Here is a 15,642-nt window from a genome sequence, read left to right on the forward strand (position 1 = left end):
TCTCTCTCCCTACCCCCTCCCTCTCTCTCCCCTCCCTCCACCCTCCCTCTCTCTCCCCCCCTCCACCCTCTCTCCCTCCCCCCTCCCTCCCCCCTCCCTCTCTCTCCCCTCCCTCCACCCTCTCTCCCTCCCCCCTCCCTCTCCCTCCCTCCCCCCTCCCTCCCCCCTCCCTCTCCTCTCCCTCCCTCCACCCTCTCTCCCTCCCCCCTCCCTCTCCCTCCCTCTCCCTCCCTCTCCCTCCCTCTCCCCTCTCCCTCCCTCCCCCCTCCCTCCCCCCTCCCTCCCCCGCTGTGAGTGAGGAGTGTGGCGAGCTGCGATGTCGTCGTGGTCAGCTTCACGCTGCGCTCCGAACCCGGCGGGCCCGAGTTCAATCCCCGTCCACGGCCACCACCAACACCAACAACAACACCAACAAACAACACCACAAACACCACAACACCAACAATACTAACACCACCAACACCACCAACACCACCACTAACACCACCAACAACAACACCAACAATACTAACACCACCAACAACAACACCAACAATACTAACACCACCAACAACAACACCAACAATACTAACACCAACAACACCAACAACACCACCAACACCACCAATACTAACACCACCAACACCACCAACACCACCAACACCAACAACACCAACAATACTAACACCACCAACAATACTAACACCACCAACACCACCAACACCACCAACACCACCAACACCACCAACACCACCAACACCAACAATACTAACACCACCAACACCACCAACACCACCAACACCAACAATACTAACTACTACCAACACCACCAACACCACCACTACCACCAACACCACCACTACCACCAACACCACCAACACCAACAATACTAACACCACCAACACCACCAACACCACCAACACCACCAACACCAACAATACTAACACCACCAACAATACTAACACCACCAACACCACCAACACCACCAACACCACCAACACCAACAATACTAACACTACCAACACCACCAACACCACCAACACCACCAACACCACCAACACCAACAATACTAACACTACCAACACCACCAACACCACCACTACCACCAACACCACCACTACCACCAACACCACCAACACCAACAATACTAACACCACCAACACCACCAACACCACCAACACCAACAATACTAACACCACCAACACCACCAACACCACCAACACCAACAATACTAACACCACCAACACCACCAACACCACCAACACCAACAATACTAACACTACCAACACCACCAACACCACCACTACCACTAACACCACCACTACCACCAACACCACCAACACCAACAATACTAACACCACCAACACCACCAACACCACCAACACCAACAATACTAACACCACCAACACCACCAACACCACCACTACCACCAACACCACCAACACCAACAATACTAACACCACCAACACCACCACTACCACCACCAACACCACCAACACCACCAACAATACTAACACCACCAACACCACCACTACCACCACCAACACCACCAACACCAACAATACTAACACCACCAACACCACCAACACCACCACTACCACCACCAACACCACCAACACCACCAACAATACTAACACCACCAACACCACCACTACCACCACCAACACCACCAACACCAACAATACTAACACCACCAACACCACCAACACCAACAATACTAACACCACCAACACCACCAACACCACCACTACCACCACCACCAACAACAACACCAACAACACTAACACCACCAACACCACCACCAACACCACCACCAACACCACCACCACCAACACCACCAACACCACCACCAACACCACCACCAACACCACCACCAACACCACCACCAACAACACCACCAACAACACCAACACCACCACCCAGTGACGGCCATTTTCTGAGCCGGTCCTGGGACTCCCCTAGGTCGACTCAGCCTCAAATGAGTTTACCTGGTGTAGCGGTGTGTGTAGTGAACATCGCCAGTGGGGAGAGACAAAGGCGGCCGGGCGTGGTGCCGGTAGCCTGCGGGGGTGCTGCTACTCGCTAGCAGCACCAGCCCCTACAGTCTGTCAGTCTGTACTGAGGGATTTTTGTCTTTGTGTGTGTGTGTGTCTGTGTGTGTGTATGTCTCTGTGTCTCTGTGTGTGTCGTGAGTGTGTGTGTCACTGTGTGTGTCGTGAGTGTGTGTGTCTCTGTGTGTGTGTCTCTGTGTGTGTGTCTCTGTGTGTGCATGTCTGTGTGTGTGTGTCTGTGTGTGTATGTGTGTGTATGTGTGTGTATGTGTGTGTCTGTGTGTCTGTTTGTGTCTGTGTTGTGAATGTGTCTGTGTGTGTATGTGCGTGTTGTGAATGTGTGTGTCTGTGTGTGTCTGTCTGTGTGTGTGTATGTGTGTGTTGTGAATGTGTGTGTTGTGAATGTGTGTCTGTGTGTGTATGTGTGTCTGTGTGTGTGTGTGTGTTGTGAATGTGTCTGTGTGTGTGTCTGTGTGTGTGTGTGTCTGTGTTGTGAATGTCTGTCTGTGTTGTGAATGTCTGTGTGTGTTGTGAATGTGTCTGTGTGTGTTGTGAATGTGTGTGTGCATGTGTGTGTGCATGTGTGTGTGTATGTGTGTGTGTTGTGAATGTGTGTGTTGTGAATGTGTGTGTTGTGTGTGTGTGTTGTGTGTGTGTGTTGTGTGTGTGTGTTGTGAATGTGTGTGTTGTGAATGTGTGTGTGTCTGTATGTGTGTGTTGTGAATGTGTGTGTTGTGAATATGTGTGTTGTGTGTGTGTGTTGTGTGTGTGTGTGTTGTGTGTGTGTGTTGTGTCTGTGTGTGTGTTGTGTCTGTGTGTGTTGTGTCTGTGTGTGTGTTGTGAATGTGTGTGTTGTGAATATGTGTGTTGTGAATGTGTGTGTTGTGAATGTGTGTGTTGTGTCTGTGTGTGTTGTGAATGTGTGTGTTGTGAATGTGTGTGTTGTGAATGTGTGTGTGTGTTGTGTGTGTGTTGTGAATATGTGTGTTGTGTGTGTGTGTTGTGAATGTGTGTGTTGTGAATGTGTGTGTTGTGAATGTGTGTGTTGTGTCTGTGTGTGTGTCTGTGTGTGTGTGTGGTGCAGGCCGCCTACTGCCAGCACATTGGGGTTGAGTTTATGTTCATCAATGACCTGGAGCAGTGTCAGTGGATCCGTCAAAAGTTCGAGACTCCCGGAGTGATGCAGCTGAGCAACGAGGAGAGACGTACACTACTGGCACGACTCGTCCGCTCAACCCAGTCAGTCACCCTTCATATAGTCACCCTTCACAGAGTCACCCTTCACAGAGTCACCCTTCACAGAGTCACCCTTCACAGAGTCACCCTTCACAGGAGAGACGTACACTACTGGCACGACTCGTCCGCTCAACCCAGTCAGTCACCCTTCATATAGTCACCCTTCATATAGTCACCCTTCACAGAGTCACAGAGTCACCCTTCACAGAGTCACCCTTCACAGAGTCACCCTTCACAGAGTCACCCTTCACAGGAGAAACGTACACTGCTGGCACGACTCGTCCGCTCAACCCAGTCAGTCACCCTTCATATAGTCACCCTTCATATAGTCACCCTTCACAGAGTCACAGAGTCACCCTTCACAGAGTCACCCTTCACAGAGTCACCCTTCACAGGAGAGACGTACACTGCTGGCACGACTCGTCCGCTCAACCCAGTCAGTCACCCTTCATATAGTCACCCTTCATATAGTCACCCTTCACAGAGTCACAGAGTCACCCTTCACAGAGTCACAGAGTCACCCACAGAGTCACAGAGTCACCCTTCACAGAGTCACCCACAGAGTCACCCTTCACAGAGTCACAGAGTCACCCACAGAGTCACAGAGTCACCCTTCACAGAGTCACCCTTCACAGAGTCACCCTTCACAGGAGAGACGTACACTACTGGCACGACTCGTCCGCTCAACCCAGTCAGTCACCCTTCATATAGTCACCCTTCACAGAGTCACCCTTCACAGAGTCACCCTTCACAGAGTCACCCTTCACAGAGTCACCCACAGAGTCACAGAGTCACCCACAGAGTCACCCACAGAGTCGGAGTCACGTTTCACAGAGTCACCCTTCACAGAGTCACCCACAGAGTCACCCACAGAGTCACAGAGTCACCCACAGAGTCACCCTTCACAGAGTCACCCTTCATAGAGTCACCCTTCATAGAGTCACCCACAGAGTCACCCACAGAGTCACCCTTCACAGAGTCACCCTTCACAGAGTCACCCTTCACAGAGTCACCCACAGAGTCACAGAGTCACCCACAGAGTCACAGAGTCACCCACAGAGTCACCCCTTCACAGAGTCACACTTCACAGAGTCACCCACAGAGTCACCCACAGAGTCACCCACAGAGTCACAGAGTCACCCACAGAGTCACCCTTCACAGAGTCACAGAGTCACCCACAGAGTCACCCACAGAGTCACCCTTCACAGAGTCACCCACAGAGTCACCCACAGAGTCACAGAGTCACAGAGTCACCCACAGAGTCACCCACAGAGTCACCCTTCACAGAGTCACAGAGTCACCCACAGAGTCACAGAGTCACCCTTCACAGAGTCACCCACAGTCACCCACAGAGTCACCCACAGAGTCCCCACAGAGTCACCCACAGAGTCACCCACAGAGTCACAGAGTCACCCACAGAGTCACAGAGTCACCCACAGAGTCACCCTTCACAGAGTCACAGAGTCACCCACAGAGTCACCCACAGAGTCACAGAGTCACCCACAGAGTCACCCTTCACAGAGTCACAGAGTCACCCACAGAGTCACAGAGTCACCCTTCACAGAGTCACCCACAGAGTCACCCTTCACAGAGTCACAGAGTCACCCACAGAGTCACAGAGTCACCCTTCACAGAGTCACCCACAGAGTCACCCTTCACAGTCACAGAGTCACCCACAGAGTCACCCTTCACAGAGTCACCCACAGAGTCACAGAGTCACCCACAGAGTCAGAGTCACCCACAGAGTCACAGAGTCACCCACAGAGTCACCCTTCACAGAGTCACAGAGTCACCCACAGAGTCACAGAGTCACCCACAGAGTCACCCACAGAGTCACCCACAGAGTCACCCACAGAGTCACAGAGTCACCCACAGAGTCACCCTTCACAGAGTCACAGAGTCACCCACAGAGTCACAGAGTCACCCTTCACAGAGTCACGCACAGAGTCACCCTTCACAGAGTCACAGAGTCACCCACAGAGTCACAGAGTCACCCACAGAGTCACCCTTCACAGAGTCACAGAGTCACCCACAGAGTCACCCACAGAGTCACCCTTCACAGAGTCACCCACAGAGTCACCCACAGAGTCACCCACAGAGTCACCCACAGAGTCACAGAGTCACAGAGTCACCCACAGAGTCACCCACAGAGTCACCCACAGAGTCACCCACAGAGTCACCCTTCACAGAGTCACCCTTCACAGAGTCACAAAGTCACCCACAGAGTCACAGAGTCACCTTCACAGAGTCACCCACAGTCACCCACAGAGTCACCCACAGTCACCCACAGAGTCACCCACAGAGTCCCCCACAGAGTCACCCACAGAGTCACCCACAGAGTCACCCACAGAGTCACAGAGTCACAGAGTCACCCACAGAGTCACAGAGTCACCCACAGAGTCACCCTTCACAGAGTCACAGAGTCACCCACAGAGTCACCCACAGAGTCACCCTTCACAGAGTCACAGAGTCACCCACAGAGTCACAGAGTCACCCTTCACAGAGTCACCCACAGAGTCACCCTTCACAGAGTCACAGAGTCACCCACAGAGTCACAGAGTCACCCTTCACAGAGTCACCCACAGAGTCACCCTTCACAGTCACAGAGTCACCCACAGAGTCACCCTTCACAGAGTCACCCACAGAGTCACAGAGTCACCCACAGAGTCACAGAGTCACCCACAGAGTCACAGAGTCACCCACAGAGTCACCCTTCACAGAGTCACAGAGTCACCCACAGAGTCACAGAGTCACCCACAGAGTCACCCACAGAGTCACCCACAGAGTCACCCACAGAGTCACAGAGTCACCCACAGAGTCACCCTTCACAGAGTCACAGAGTCACCCACAGAGTCACAGAGTCACCCTTCACAGAGTCACGCACAGAGTCACCCTTCACAGAGTCACAGAGTCACCCACAGAGTCACAGAGTCACCCTTCACAGAGTCACCCACAGAGTCACCCTTCACAGAGTCACAGAGTCACCCACAGAGTCACAGAGTCACCCTTCACAGAGTCACCCACAGAGTCACCCTTCACAGAGTCACAGAGTCACCCACACAGTCACCCACAGAGTCACAGAGTCACCCACAGAGTCACCCTTCACATAGTCACCCCCTCTCTGTGTGTGCAGGTTTGAGGAGTTCCTAGCTAAGAAGTTTGCTTCTGAGAAGCGTTTTGGCGTTGAGGGCTGCGAGTCGCTCATCCCAGCCCTCAAGACGCTGGTCGATACCTCCAGCGCCATGGGCATCGACTCCATCATCATGGGCATGCCCCACAGGTGGACAACCACTCCACCATCACCACCACCACCTCCACCAGCATCACCACCTCCACCACTACCATCATCACCACCACTACCACCATCATCACCACCTCCACCACTACCATCATCACCACCACCACCATCATCACCTCCACCTCCACCACCACCACTACCATCATCACCAACACCACCTCCACCACCTCCATCACCACCTCCACCACCATCACCACCTCCACCACCTCCACCACCACCACCTCCACCACCACCTCCACCACCACCATCACCACCTCCACCACCTCCTCCACCACCATCACCACCATCACCACCTCCACCACCTCCACCACCACCACCTCCACCACCTCCACCACCATCACCACCTCCACCACCTCCACCACCACCTCCACCACCTCCACCACCATCACCACCTCCACCACCACCACCTCCACCACCTCCACCATCACCACCTCCACCACCTCCTCCACCACCATCACCACCATCACCACCTCCACCACCTCCACCATCACCACCTCCACCACCTCCACCACCTCCACCACCACCTCCACCACCTTCACCACCACCTCCACCACCACCACCACAACCTCCACCACCATCACTGCCACCATCACCACCACCTCCACCTCCACCATCATCACCTCCACCATCATCACCACTACCATCATCACCTCCACCATCACCACTACTATGATCACCATCACTACCACCACCATCATTTTGTCTTTGTCTCTCTCTCTTGCCGTGTCTCTGTCTTACCCTGTCTCTCTCTCTCTCTCTCTCCGTGTCTCTCTCTCCCCGTGTCTCTCTCTCCCCGTGTCTCTCTCTCTCTCTCACCGTGTCTCTCTCTCCCCGTGTCTCTCTCTCCCCGTGTCTCTCTCCCCGTGTCTCTCTCCCCGTGTCTCTCTCTCCCAGTGTCTCTCTCTCCCTCCCCATGTCTCTCTCTCTCTCACCGTGTCTCTCTCTCCCCGTGTCTCTCTCCCCCCGTGTCTCTCTCCCCCCGTGTCTCTCTCTCCCCGTGTCTCTCTCTCCCCGTGTCGCTCTCTCCACGTGTCTCTCTCTCCCCGTGTCTCTCTCCCCGTGTCTCTCTCTCTCTCTCCGTGTCTCTCTCTCTCCCCGTGTCTCTCTCTCCCCGTGTCTCTCTCTCCCCACGTGTCTCTCTCTCCCCGTGTCTCTCTCTCCCGTGTCTCTCTCTCCACGTGTCTCTCTTTCCCCGTGTCTCTCTCCCCGTGTCTCTCTCCTCCCTATGTCTCTCTCTCTCTCCCCGTGTCTCTCTCTCCCCGTGTCTCTCTCTCTCTCTCCCCGTGTCTCTCTCTCTCTCTCCCCGTGTCTCTCTCTCTCTCTCCCCGTGTCTCTCTCTCTCTCTCCCCGTGTCTCTCTCTCCCCGTGTCTCTCTCTCCCCGTGTCTCTCTCTCCCCGTGTCTCTCTCTCCCCGTGTCTCTCTCTCCCCGTGTCTCTCTCTCTCTCTCTCCGTGTCTCTCTCTCTCCCCGTGTCTCTCTCTCACCGTGTGTCTCTCTCCCCGTGTCTCTCTCTCCCCGTGTCTCTCTCTCCCCGTGTCTCTCTCTCTCCGTGTCTCTCTCTCCCCGTGTCTCTCTCTCTCTCCCCGTGTCTCTCTCTCACCGTGTGTCTCTCTCACTGTGTCTCTCTCTCCCCGTGTCTCTCTCTCCCCGTGTCTCTCTCTCTCTCCCCGTGTCTCTCTCTCTCTCACCGTGTGTCTCTCTCACTGTGTCTCTCTCTCCCCGTGTCTCTCTCTCCCCGTGTCTCTCTCTCCCCGTGTCTCTCTCCCCGTGTCTCTCTCCCTCCGTGTCTCTCTCTCCCCGTGTCTCTCTCGCCCCGTGTCTCTCTCCCCCCGTGTCTCTCTCTCCCCGTGTCTCTCTCTCCACGTGTCTCTCTCTCCACGTGTCTCTCTCTCCCCGTGTCTCTCTCTCCCCACGTGTCTCTCTCTCTCCCCGTGTCTCTCTCTCCCCGTGTCTCTCTCTCCCCGTGTCTCTCTCCCTGTGTCTCTCTCTCCCCGTGGCTCTCTCTCCCCGTGTCTCTCTCTCCCCGTGTCTCTCTCCCCCCGTGTCTGTCTCTCCCCGTGTCTCTCTCTCCACGTGTCTCTCTCTCCCCGTGTCTCTCTCTCCCCCGTGTCTCTCTCTCTCTCCCCGTGTCTCTCTCTCCCCGTGTCTCTCTCTCCCCGTGTCTCTCTCTCCCCGTGTCTCTCTCTCTCCCCATGTCTCTCTCTCACTGTGTGTCTCTCTCCCCCGTGTCTCTCTCTCCCCGTGTCTCTCTCTCCCCGTGTCTCTCTCTCCCCGTGTCTCTCTCCCTGTGTCTCTCTCTCCCCGTGTCTGTCTCTCCCCGTGTCTCTCTCTCCACGTGTCTCTCTCTCCCCGTGTCTCTCTCCCCGTGTCTCTCTCCCCGTGTCTCTCTCTCTCTCTCTCTCTCCGTGTCTCTCTCTCTTCCCGTGTCTCTCTCTCCCCACGTGCCTCTCTCTCTCCCCGTGTCTCTCTCTCCCCGTGTCTCTCTCCCCGTGTCTCTCTCCCCGTGTCTCTCTCTCCCTGTGTCTCTCTCTCCCCGTGTCTCTCTCTCTCCCCGTGTCTCTCTCCCCGTGTCTCTCTCTCCCCGTGTCTCTCTCTCCCCGTGTCTCTCTCTCCCCGTGTCTCTCTCTCCCCGTGTCTCTCTCTCCCCGTGTCTCTCTCTCCCGTGTCTCTCTCTCCCCGTGTCTCTCTCTCTTTCCCCGTGTCTCTCTCTTTCTCTCCCCGTGTCTCTCTCTCTCTCCCCGTGTCTCTCTCTCTCTCCTCGTGTCTCTCTCTCTCTCCGTGTCTCTCTCTCTCCCCGTGTCTCTCTCTCTCCATGTCTCTCTCTCTCCCCGTGTCTCTCTCTCTCTCCGTGTCTCTCTCTCTCCCCGTGTCTCTCTCTCCCCGTGTCTCTCTCTCTCCCCGTGTCTCTCTCTCCCCGTGTCTCTCTCTTTCTCCTCATGTCTCTTTCTCCACGTGTCTCTCTCCCCGTGTCTCTCTCCCGCCGTGTCTCTCTCTCTCCGTGTCTCTCTCTCTCCCCGTGTCTCTCTCTCTCTCCGTGTCTCTCTCTCTCCCCGTGTCTCTCTCTCCCCGTGTCTCTCTCTTTCTCCTCATGTCTCTTTCTCCACGTGTCTCTCTCCCCGTGTCTCTCTCCCCGTGTCTCTCTCTCCCCGTGTCTCTCTCTCCCCGTGTCTCTCTCCCCGTGTCTCTCTCCCCCCGTGTCTCTCTCTCCGTGTCTCTCTCTCCCCGTTTATCTCCCCGTGTCTCTCTCTCTCCCCGTGCCTCTCTCCCAGGGGGCGTCTCAACGTCCTGGCTAACGTCATCCGCAAGGAGCTGGAGCAGATCTTCTGTCAGTTTGAGTCGAAGCTGGAGGCAGCCGACGAGGTGACGAAGGCGACACGCCCTCACCCTGTGCTGGCACCACCCTCCACGTCTCCACCCTCACCCTGTGCTGGCACCACCCCCCACGCCTCCTCCCTCACCCTGTGCTGGCACCACCCCCCACGTCTCCGCCCTCACCCTGTGCTGGCACCACCCCCCACGTCTCCACCCTCACCCTGTGCTGGCACCACCCCCCACGTCTCCACCCTCACCCTGTGCTGGCACCACCCCCCACGTCTCCGCCCTCACCCTGTGCTGGCACCACCCTCCACGTCTCCACCCTCACCCTGTGCTGGCACCACTCCCCACGTCTCCCCCCACGTCTCCACCCTCACCCTGTGCTGGCACCACCCCCCACGCCTCCTCCCTCACCCTGTGCTGGCACCACCCCCCACGTCCCCACCCTCACCCTGTGCTGGCACCACCCCCCACGCCTCCGCCCTCACCCTGTGCTGGCACCACCCCCCACGTCTCCACCCTCACCCTGTGCTGGCACCACCCCCCCACGTCTCCACCCTCACCCTGTGCTGGCACCACCCCCCACGTCTCCACCCTCACCCTGTGCTGGCACCACCCCCCACGCCTCCTCCCTCACCCTGTGCTGGCACCACCCCCCCACGTCTCCGCCCTCACCCTGTGCTGGCACCACCCCCCCACGTCTCCACCCTCACCCTGTGCTGGCACCACCCCCCACGTCTCCGCCCTCACCCTGTGCTGGCACCACCCCCCACGTCTCCACCCTCACCCTGTGCTGGCACCACCCCCCACGTCTCCTCCCTCACCCTGTGCTGGCACCACCCCCCACGTCTCCACCCTCACCCTGTGCTGGCACCACCCCCCACGTCTCCGCCCTCACCCTGTGCTGGCACCACCCCCCACGTCTCCACCCTCACCCTGTGCTGGCACCACCCCCCACGTCTCCGCCCTCACCCTGTGCTGGCACCACCCCCCACGTCTCCGCCCTCACCCTGTGCTGGCACCACTCCCCACGTCTCCTCCCTCACCCTGTGCTGGCACCACCCCCCACGTCTCCCCCCTCACCCTGTGCTGGCACCACCCCCCACGCCTCCTCCCTCACCCTGTGCTGGCACCACCCCCCACGTCTCCTCCCTCACCCTGTGCTGGCACCACCCCCCACGTCTCCGCCCTCACCCTGTGCTGGCACCACCCTCCACGTCTCCACCCTCACCCTGTGCTGGCACCACCCCCCACGTCTCCACCCTCACCCTGTGCTGGCACCACCCCCCACGTCTCCTCCCTCACCCTGTGCTGGCACCACTCCCCACGTCTCCACCCTCACCCTGTGCTGGCACCACCCCCCACGTCTCCACCCTCACCCTGTGCTGGCACCACCCCCCACGTCTCCACCCTCACCCTGTGCTGGCACCACCCCCCACGTCTCCGCCCTCACCCTGTGCTGGCACCACCCCCCACGTCTCCACCCTCACCCTGTGCTGGCACCACCCCCCACGTCTCCGCCCTCACCCTGTGCTGGCACCACCCCCCACGTCTCCGCCCTCACCCTGTGCTGGCACCACCCCCCACGTCTCCACCCTCACCCTGTGCTGGCACCACCCCCCACGTCTCCACCCTCACCCTGTGCTGACACCACTCCCCACGTCTCCGCCCTCACCCTGTGCTGGCACCACTCCCCACGTCTCCGCCCTCACCCTGTGCTGGCACCACCCCCCACGTCTCCACCCTCACCCTGTGCTGGCACCACCCCCCACGTCTCCGCCCTCACCCTGTGCTGGCACCACCCCCCACGTCTCCGCCCTCACCCTGTGCTGGCACCACCCCCCACGTCTCCGCCCTCACCCTGTGCTGGCACCACTCCCCACGTCTCCACCCTCACCCTGTGCTGGCACCACCCCCCACGTCTCCACCCTCACCCTGTGCTGGCACCACTCCCCACGTCTCCGCCCTCACCCTGTGCTGGCACCACCCCCCACGCCTCCTCCCTCACCCTGTGCTGGCACCACCCCCCACGCCTCCTCCCTCACCCTGTGCTGGCACCACCCCCCACGCCTCCTCCCTCACCCTGTGCTGGCACCACCCCCCACGCCTCCTCCCTCACCCTGTGCTGGCACCACCCCCCACGTCTCCACCCTCACCCTGTGCTGGCACCACCCCCCACGCCTCCACCCTCACCCTGTGCTGGCACCACCCCCCACGTCTCCGCCCTCACCCTGTGCTGGCACCACCCCCCACGTCTCCACCCTCACCCTGTGCTGGCACCACCCCCCACGTCTCCGCCCTCACCCTGTGCTGGCACCACCCCCCACGTCTCCACCCTCACCCTGTGCTGGCACCACCCCCCACGTCTCCGCCCTCACCCTGTGCTGGCACAACCCCCCACGTCTCCGCCCTCACCCTGTGCTGGCACCACCCCCCATGTCTCCGCCCTCACCCTGTGCTGGCACCACTCCCCACGTCTCCGCCCTCACCCTGTGCTGGCACCACCCCCCCACGTCCCCACCCTCACCCTGTGCTGGCACCACCCCCCCACGTCCCCACCCTCACCCTGTGCTGGCACCACCCCCCACGTCCCCACCCTCACCCTGTGCTGGCACCACCCCCCACGTCTCCACCCTCACCCTGTGCTGGCACCACCCCCCACGTCTCCACCCTCACCCTGTGCTGGCACCACCCCCCACGTCTCCGCCCTCACCCTGTGCTGGCACCACTCCCCACGTCTCCTCCCTCACCCTGTGCTGGCACCACCCCCCAACGTCTCCACCCTCACCCTGTGCTGGCACCACCCCCCACGTCTCCACCCTCACCCTGTGCTGGCACCACCCCCCACGTCTCCACCCTCACCCTGTGCTGGCACCACCCCCCACGTCTCCACCCTCACCCTGTGCTGGCACCACCCCCCACGTCTCCACCCTCACCCTGTGCTGGCACCACCCCCCACGTCTCCGCCCTCACCCTGTGCTGGCACCACCCCCCACCTCTCCACCCTCACCCTTGCCTGCTGCTCGCTCGCTCACCGCTCGCTCACCGCTCACTCACCCACCCACTCACCCACTCACCCACTCACCCACCCACTCACTCACCCACTCACCCACTTACCCACTCACTCACCCACCCACCCACTCACCCACTCACTCACCTACCCACTCACCCACTCACTCACCCACTCACTCACTCACTCACCCACTTACCCATTCACTCACCCACCCACTCACCCACCCACCCACCCACTCACCCACTCACCCACCCACTCACTCACCCACCCACCCACTTACCCACTCACTCACCCACCCACCCACTCACCCACTCACCCACCCACTCCCTCACTCACCCACCCACCCACCCACTCACCCACTCACCCACCCACTCACCCACTCACCCACCCACTCACCCACCCACCCACCCACTCACCCACTCACTCACCCATGCACCCACCCACCCACCCACTCACTCACCCACTCACTCACCCACTCACTCACTCACTCACCCACTCACTCGCTCACTCACCCACTCGCTCACTCACTCACCCACCCACCCACTCACTCACTCACTCACCCACTCATTCACTCACTCACTCACCCACCCACCCATTCACTCACCCACCCACTCACCCACCCACCCACTTACCCATTCACTCACCCACCCACCCACCCACTCACCCACTCACCCACCCACTCACTCACCCACCCACCCACTTACCCACTCACTCACCCACCCACTCACCCACCCACCCACCCACTCACCCACCCACCCACCCACCCACTCACCCACCCACCCTGTCACCCCCAGGGCTCTGGCGATGTGAAGTATCACCTGGGCATGTATCATGAGCGTATCAACCGCGTCACCAACCGGGACATTACCCTGTCCCTGGTGGCGAACCCATCCCACCTTGAGGCGGTGGATCCCGTGGTGCAGGGCAAGACCAAGGCGGAGCAGTTCTACCGTGGGGACACGGAGGGAAAGAGGGTGAGCAGTCTGGTGGTGAGGGTGGTGAGGGTGGTGAGGGTGGTGAGGGTGGTGAGTGTGGTGAGGGTGGTGAGGGTGGTGAGGGTGGTGAGGGTGGTGAGGGTGGTGAGCAGTCTGGTGGTGAGGGTGGTGAGGGTGGTGAGGGTGGTGAGGGTGGTGAGGGTGGTGAGGGTGGTGAGCAGTCTGGTGGTGAGGGTGGTGAGGATGGTGAGGGTGGTGAGGATGGTGAGCAGTCTGGTGGTGAGGGTGGTGAGGGTGGTGAGGGTGGTGAGGGTGGTGAGTGTGGTGAGGGTGGTGAGGGTGGTGAGGGTGGTGAGGGTGGTGAGGGTGGTGAGCAGTCTGGTGGTGAGGGTGGTGAGGGTGGTGAGGGTGGTGAGGGTGGTGAGGGTGGTGAGGGTGGTGAGCAGTCTGGTGGTGAGGGTGGTGAGGATGGTGAGGGTGGTGAGGATGGTGAGGGTGGTGAGGGTGGTGAGGGTGGTGAGTGTGTGGTGAGGGTGGTGAGGGTGGTGAGCAGTCTGGTGATGGGGGGTGGTGAGGGTGGTGAGGGTGGTGAGCAGTCTGGTGGTGAGGGTGGTGAGGGTGGTGAGGGTGGTGAGGGTGGTGAGCAGTCTGGTGGTGAGGGTGGTGAGGGTGGTGAGCAGTATGGTGGTGAGGGTGGTGAGGGTGGTGAGGGTGGTGAGCAGTCTGGTGATGGGGGGTGGTGAGGGTGGTGAGGGTGGTGAGCAGTCTGGTGGTGAGGGTGGTGAGCAGTCTGGTGGTGAGGGTGGTGAGGGTGGTGAGGGTGGTGAGCAGTCTGGTGGTGAGGGTGGTGAGGGTGGTGAGTGTGGTGAGGGTGGTGAGGGTGGTGAGGGTGGTGAGCAGTCTGGTGATGGGGGGTGGTGAGGGTGGTGAGGGTGGTGAGGGTGGTGAGGGTGGTGAGCAGTCTGGTGATGGGGGGTGGTGAGGGTGGTGAGGGTGGTGAGGGTGGTGAGGGTGGTGAGCAGTCTGGTGATGGGGGGTGGTGAGGGTGGTGAGGGTGGTGAGGGTGGTGAGGGTGGTGAGCAGTCTGGTGGTGAGGGTGGTGAGTGTGGTGAGTGTGTGGTGAGTGTGTGGGGGGGTGAGGGTGGTGAGTGTGTGAGATGGTGGTGAGGGTGGTGAGGGTGTTGAGTGTGTGGGGTGGTGAGTGTGTGAGATGGTGAGGGTGGTGAGCAGTCTGGTGATGGGGGGGGGGTGAGGGTGGTGAGGGTGGTGATGGTGGTGAGTGTGGTGAGTGTGTGGGGTGGTGAGGGTAGTGAGGGTTGTGAGGGTGGTGAGGGTAGTGAGGGTGGTGAGTGTGTGGGGGGGTGAGGGTGGTGAGGGTGGTGAGTGTGTGGGGTGGTGAGGGTGGTGAGGGTGGTGAGGGTAGTGAGGGTGGTGAGTGTGTGGGGTGGTGAGGGTGGTGAGGGTGGTGAGTGTGTGGGGTGGTGAGGGTAGTGAGGGTGGTGAGTGTGTGGGGGGGTGAGGGTAGTGAGGGTGGTGAGTGTGTGGGGGGGTGAGGGTGGTGAGGGTGGTGAGTGTGTGGGGTGGTGAGGGTAGTGAGTGAGCAGTTTGTGTGTCTCTCTGACTCTGTGTCTCTGTGTGTGTCTCTCTGACTCTGTGTCTCTGTGTCTGTCTGACTCTCTCTGTGTCTCTGTGTGTGTCTCTCTGTATCTCTGTGTCTCTGTGTCTGTCTGACTCTCTCTGTGTCTCTGTGTGTGTCTCTCTGTATCTCTGTGTCTCTGTGTGTGTGTCTCTCTGTGTCTCTGTGTGTCTCTCTGA

General features: G+C 59.5%; 1 protein-coding gene across 3 annotated transcripts in view; it reads left to right on the forward strand.

The window, feature by feature from the left end:
• Positions 1-15,642, forward strand: part of LOC116937525 (2-oxoglutarate dehydrogenase complex component E1-like) — a 159,658-nt gene that overhangs the window by 56,374 nt on the left and 87,642 nt on the right. For 2 of the 3 annotated variants that reach the window (XM_076054890.1, XM_076054889.1), the window contains exons 6-9: positions 3,115-3,269; positions 6,400-6,546; positions 9,834-9,924; positions 13,687-13,866. In XM_076054890.1, the coding sequence (XP_075911005.1) occupies positions 3,115-3,269; positions 6,400-6,546; positions 9,834-9,924; positions 13,687-13,866 (573 nt within the window). Of the gene's footprint in view, positions 1-3,114; positions 3,270-3,897; positions 3,958-6,399; positions 6,547-9,833; positions 9,925-13,686; positions 13,867-15,642 lie in introns of those variants that run through there. The other variant, XM_076054892.1, reaches the window with a different exon arrangement.

This window comes from Petromyzon marinus, chromosome 68, assembly GCF_048934315.1.
Source record: "Petromyzon marinus isolate PM22_M1 ecotype Great Lakes invasive population chromosome 68, UKy_Petmar_22M1.pri1.0, whole genome shotgun sequence".
Taxonomy (NCBI): Eukaryota; Metazoa; Chordata; class Hyperoartia; order Petromyzontiformes; family Petromyzontidae; genus Petromyzon; species Petromyzon marinus.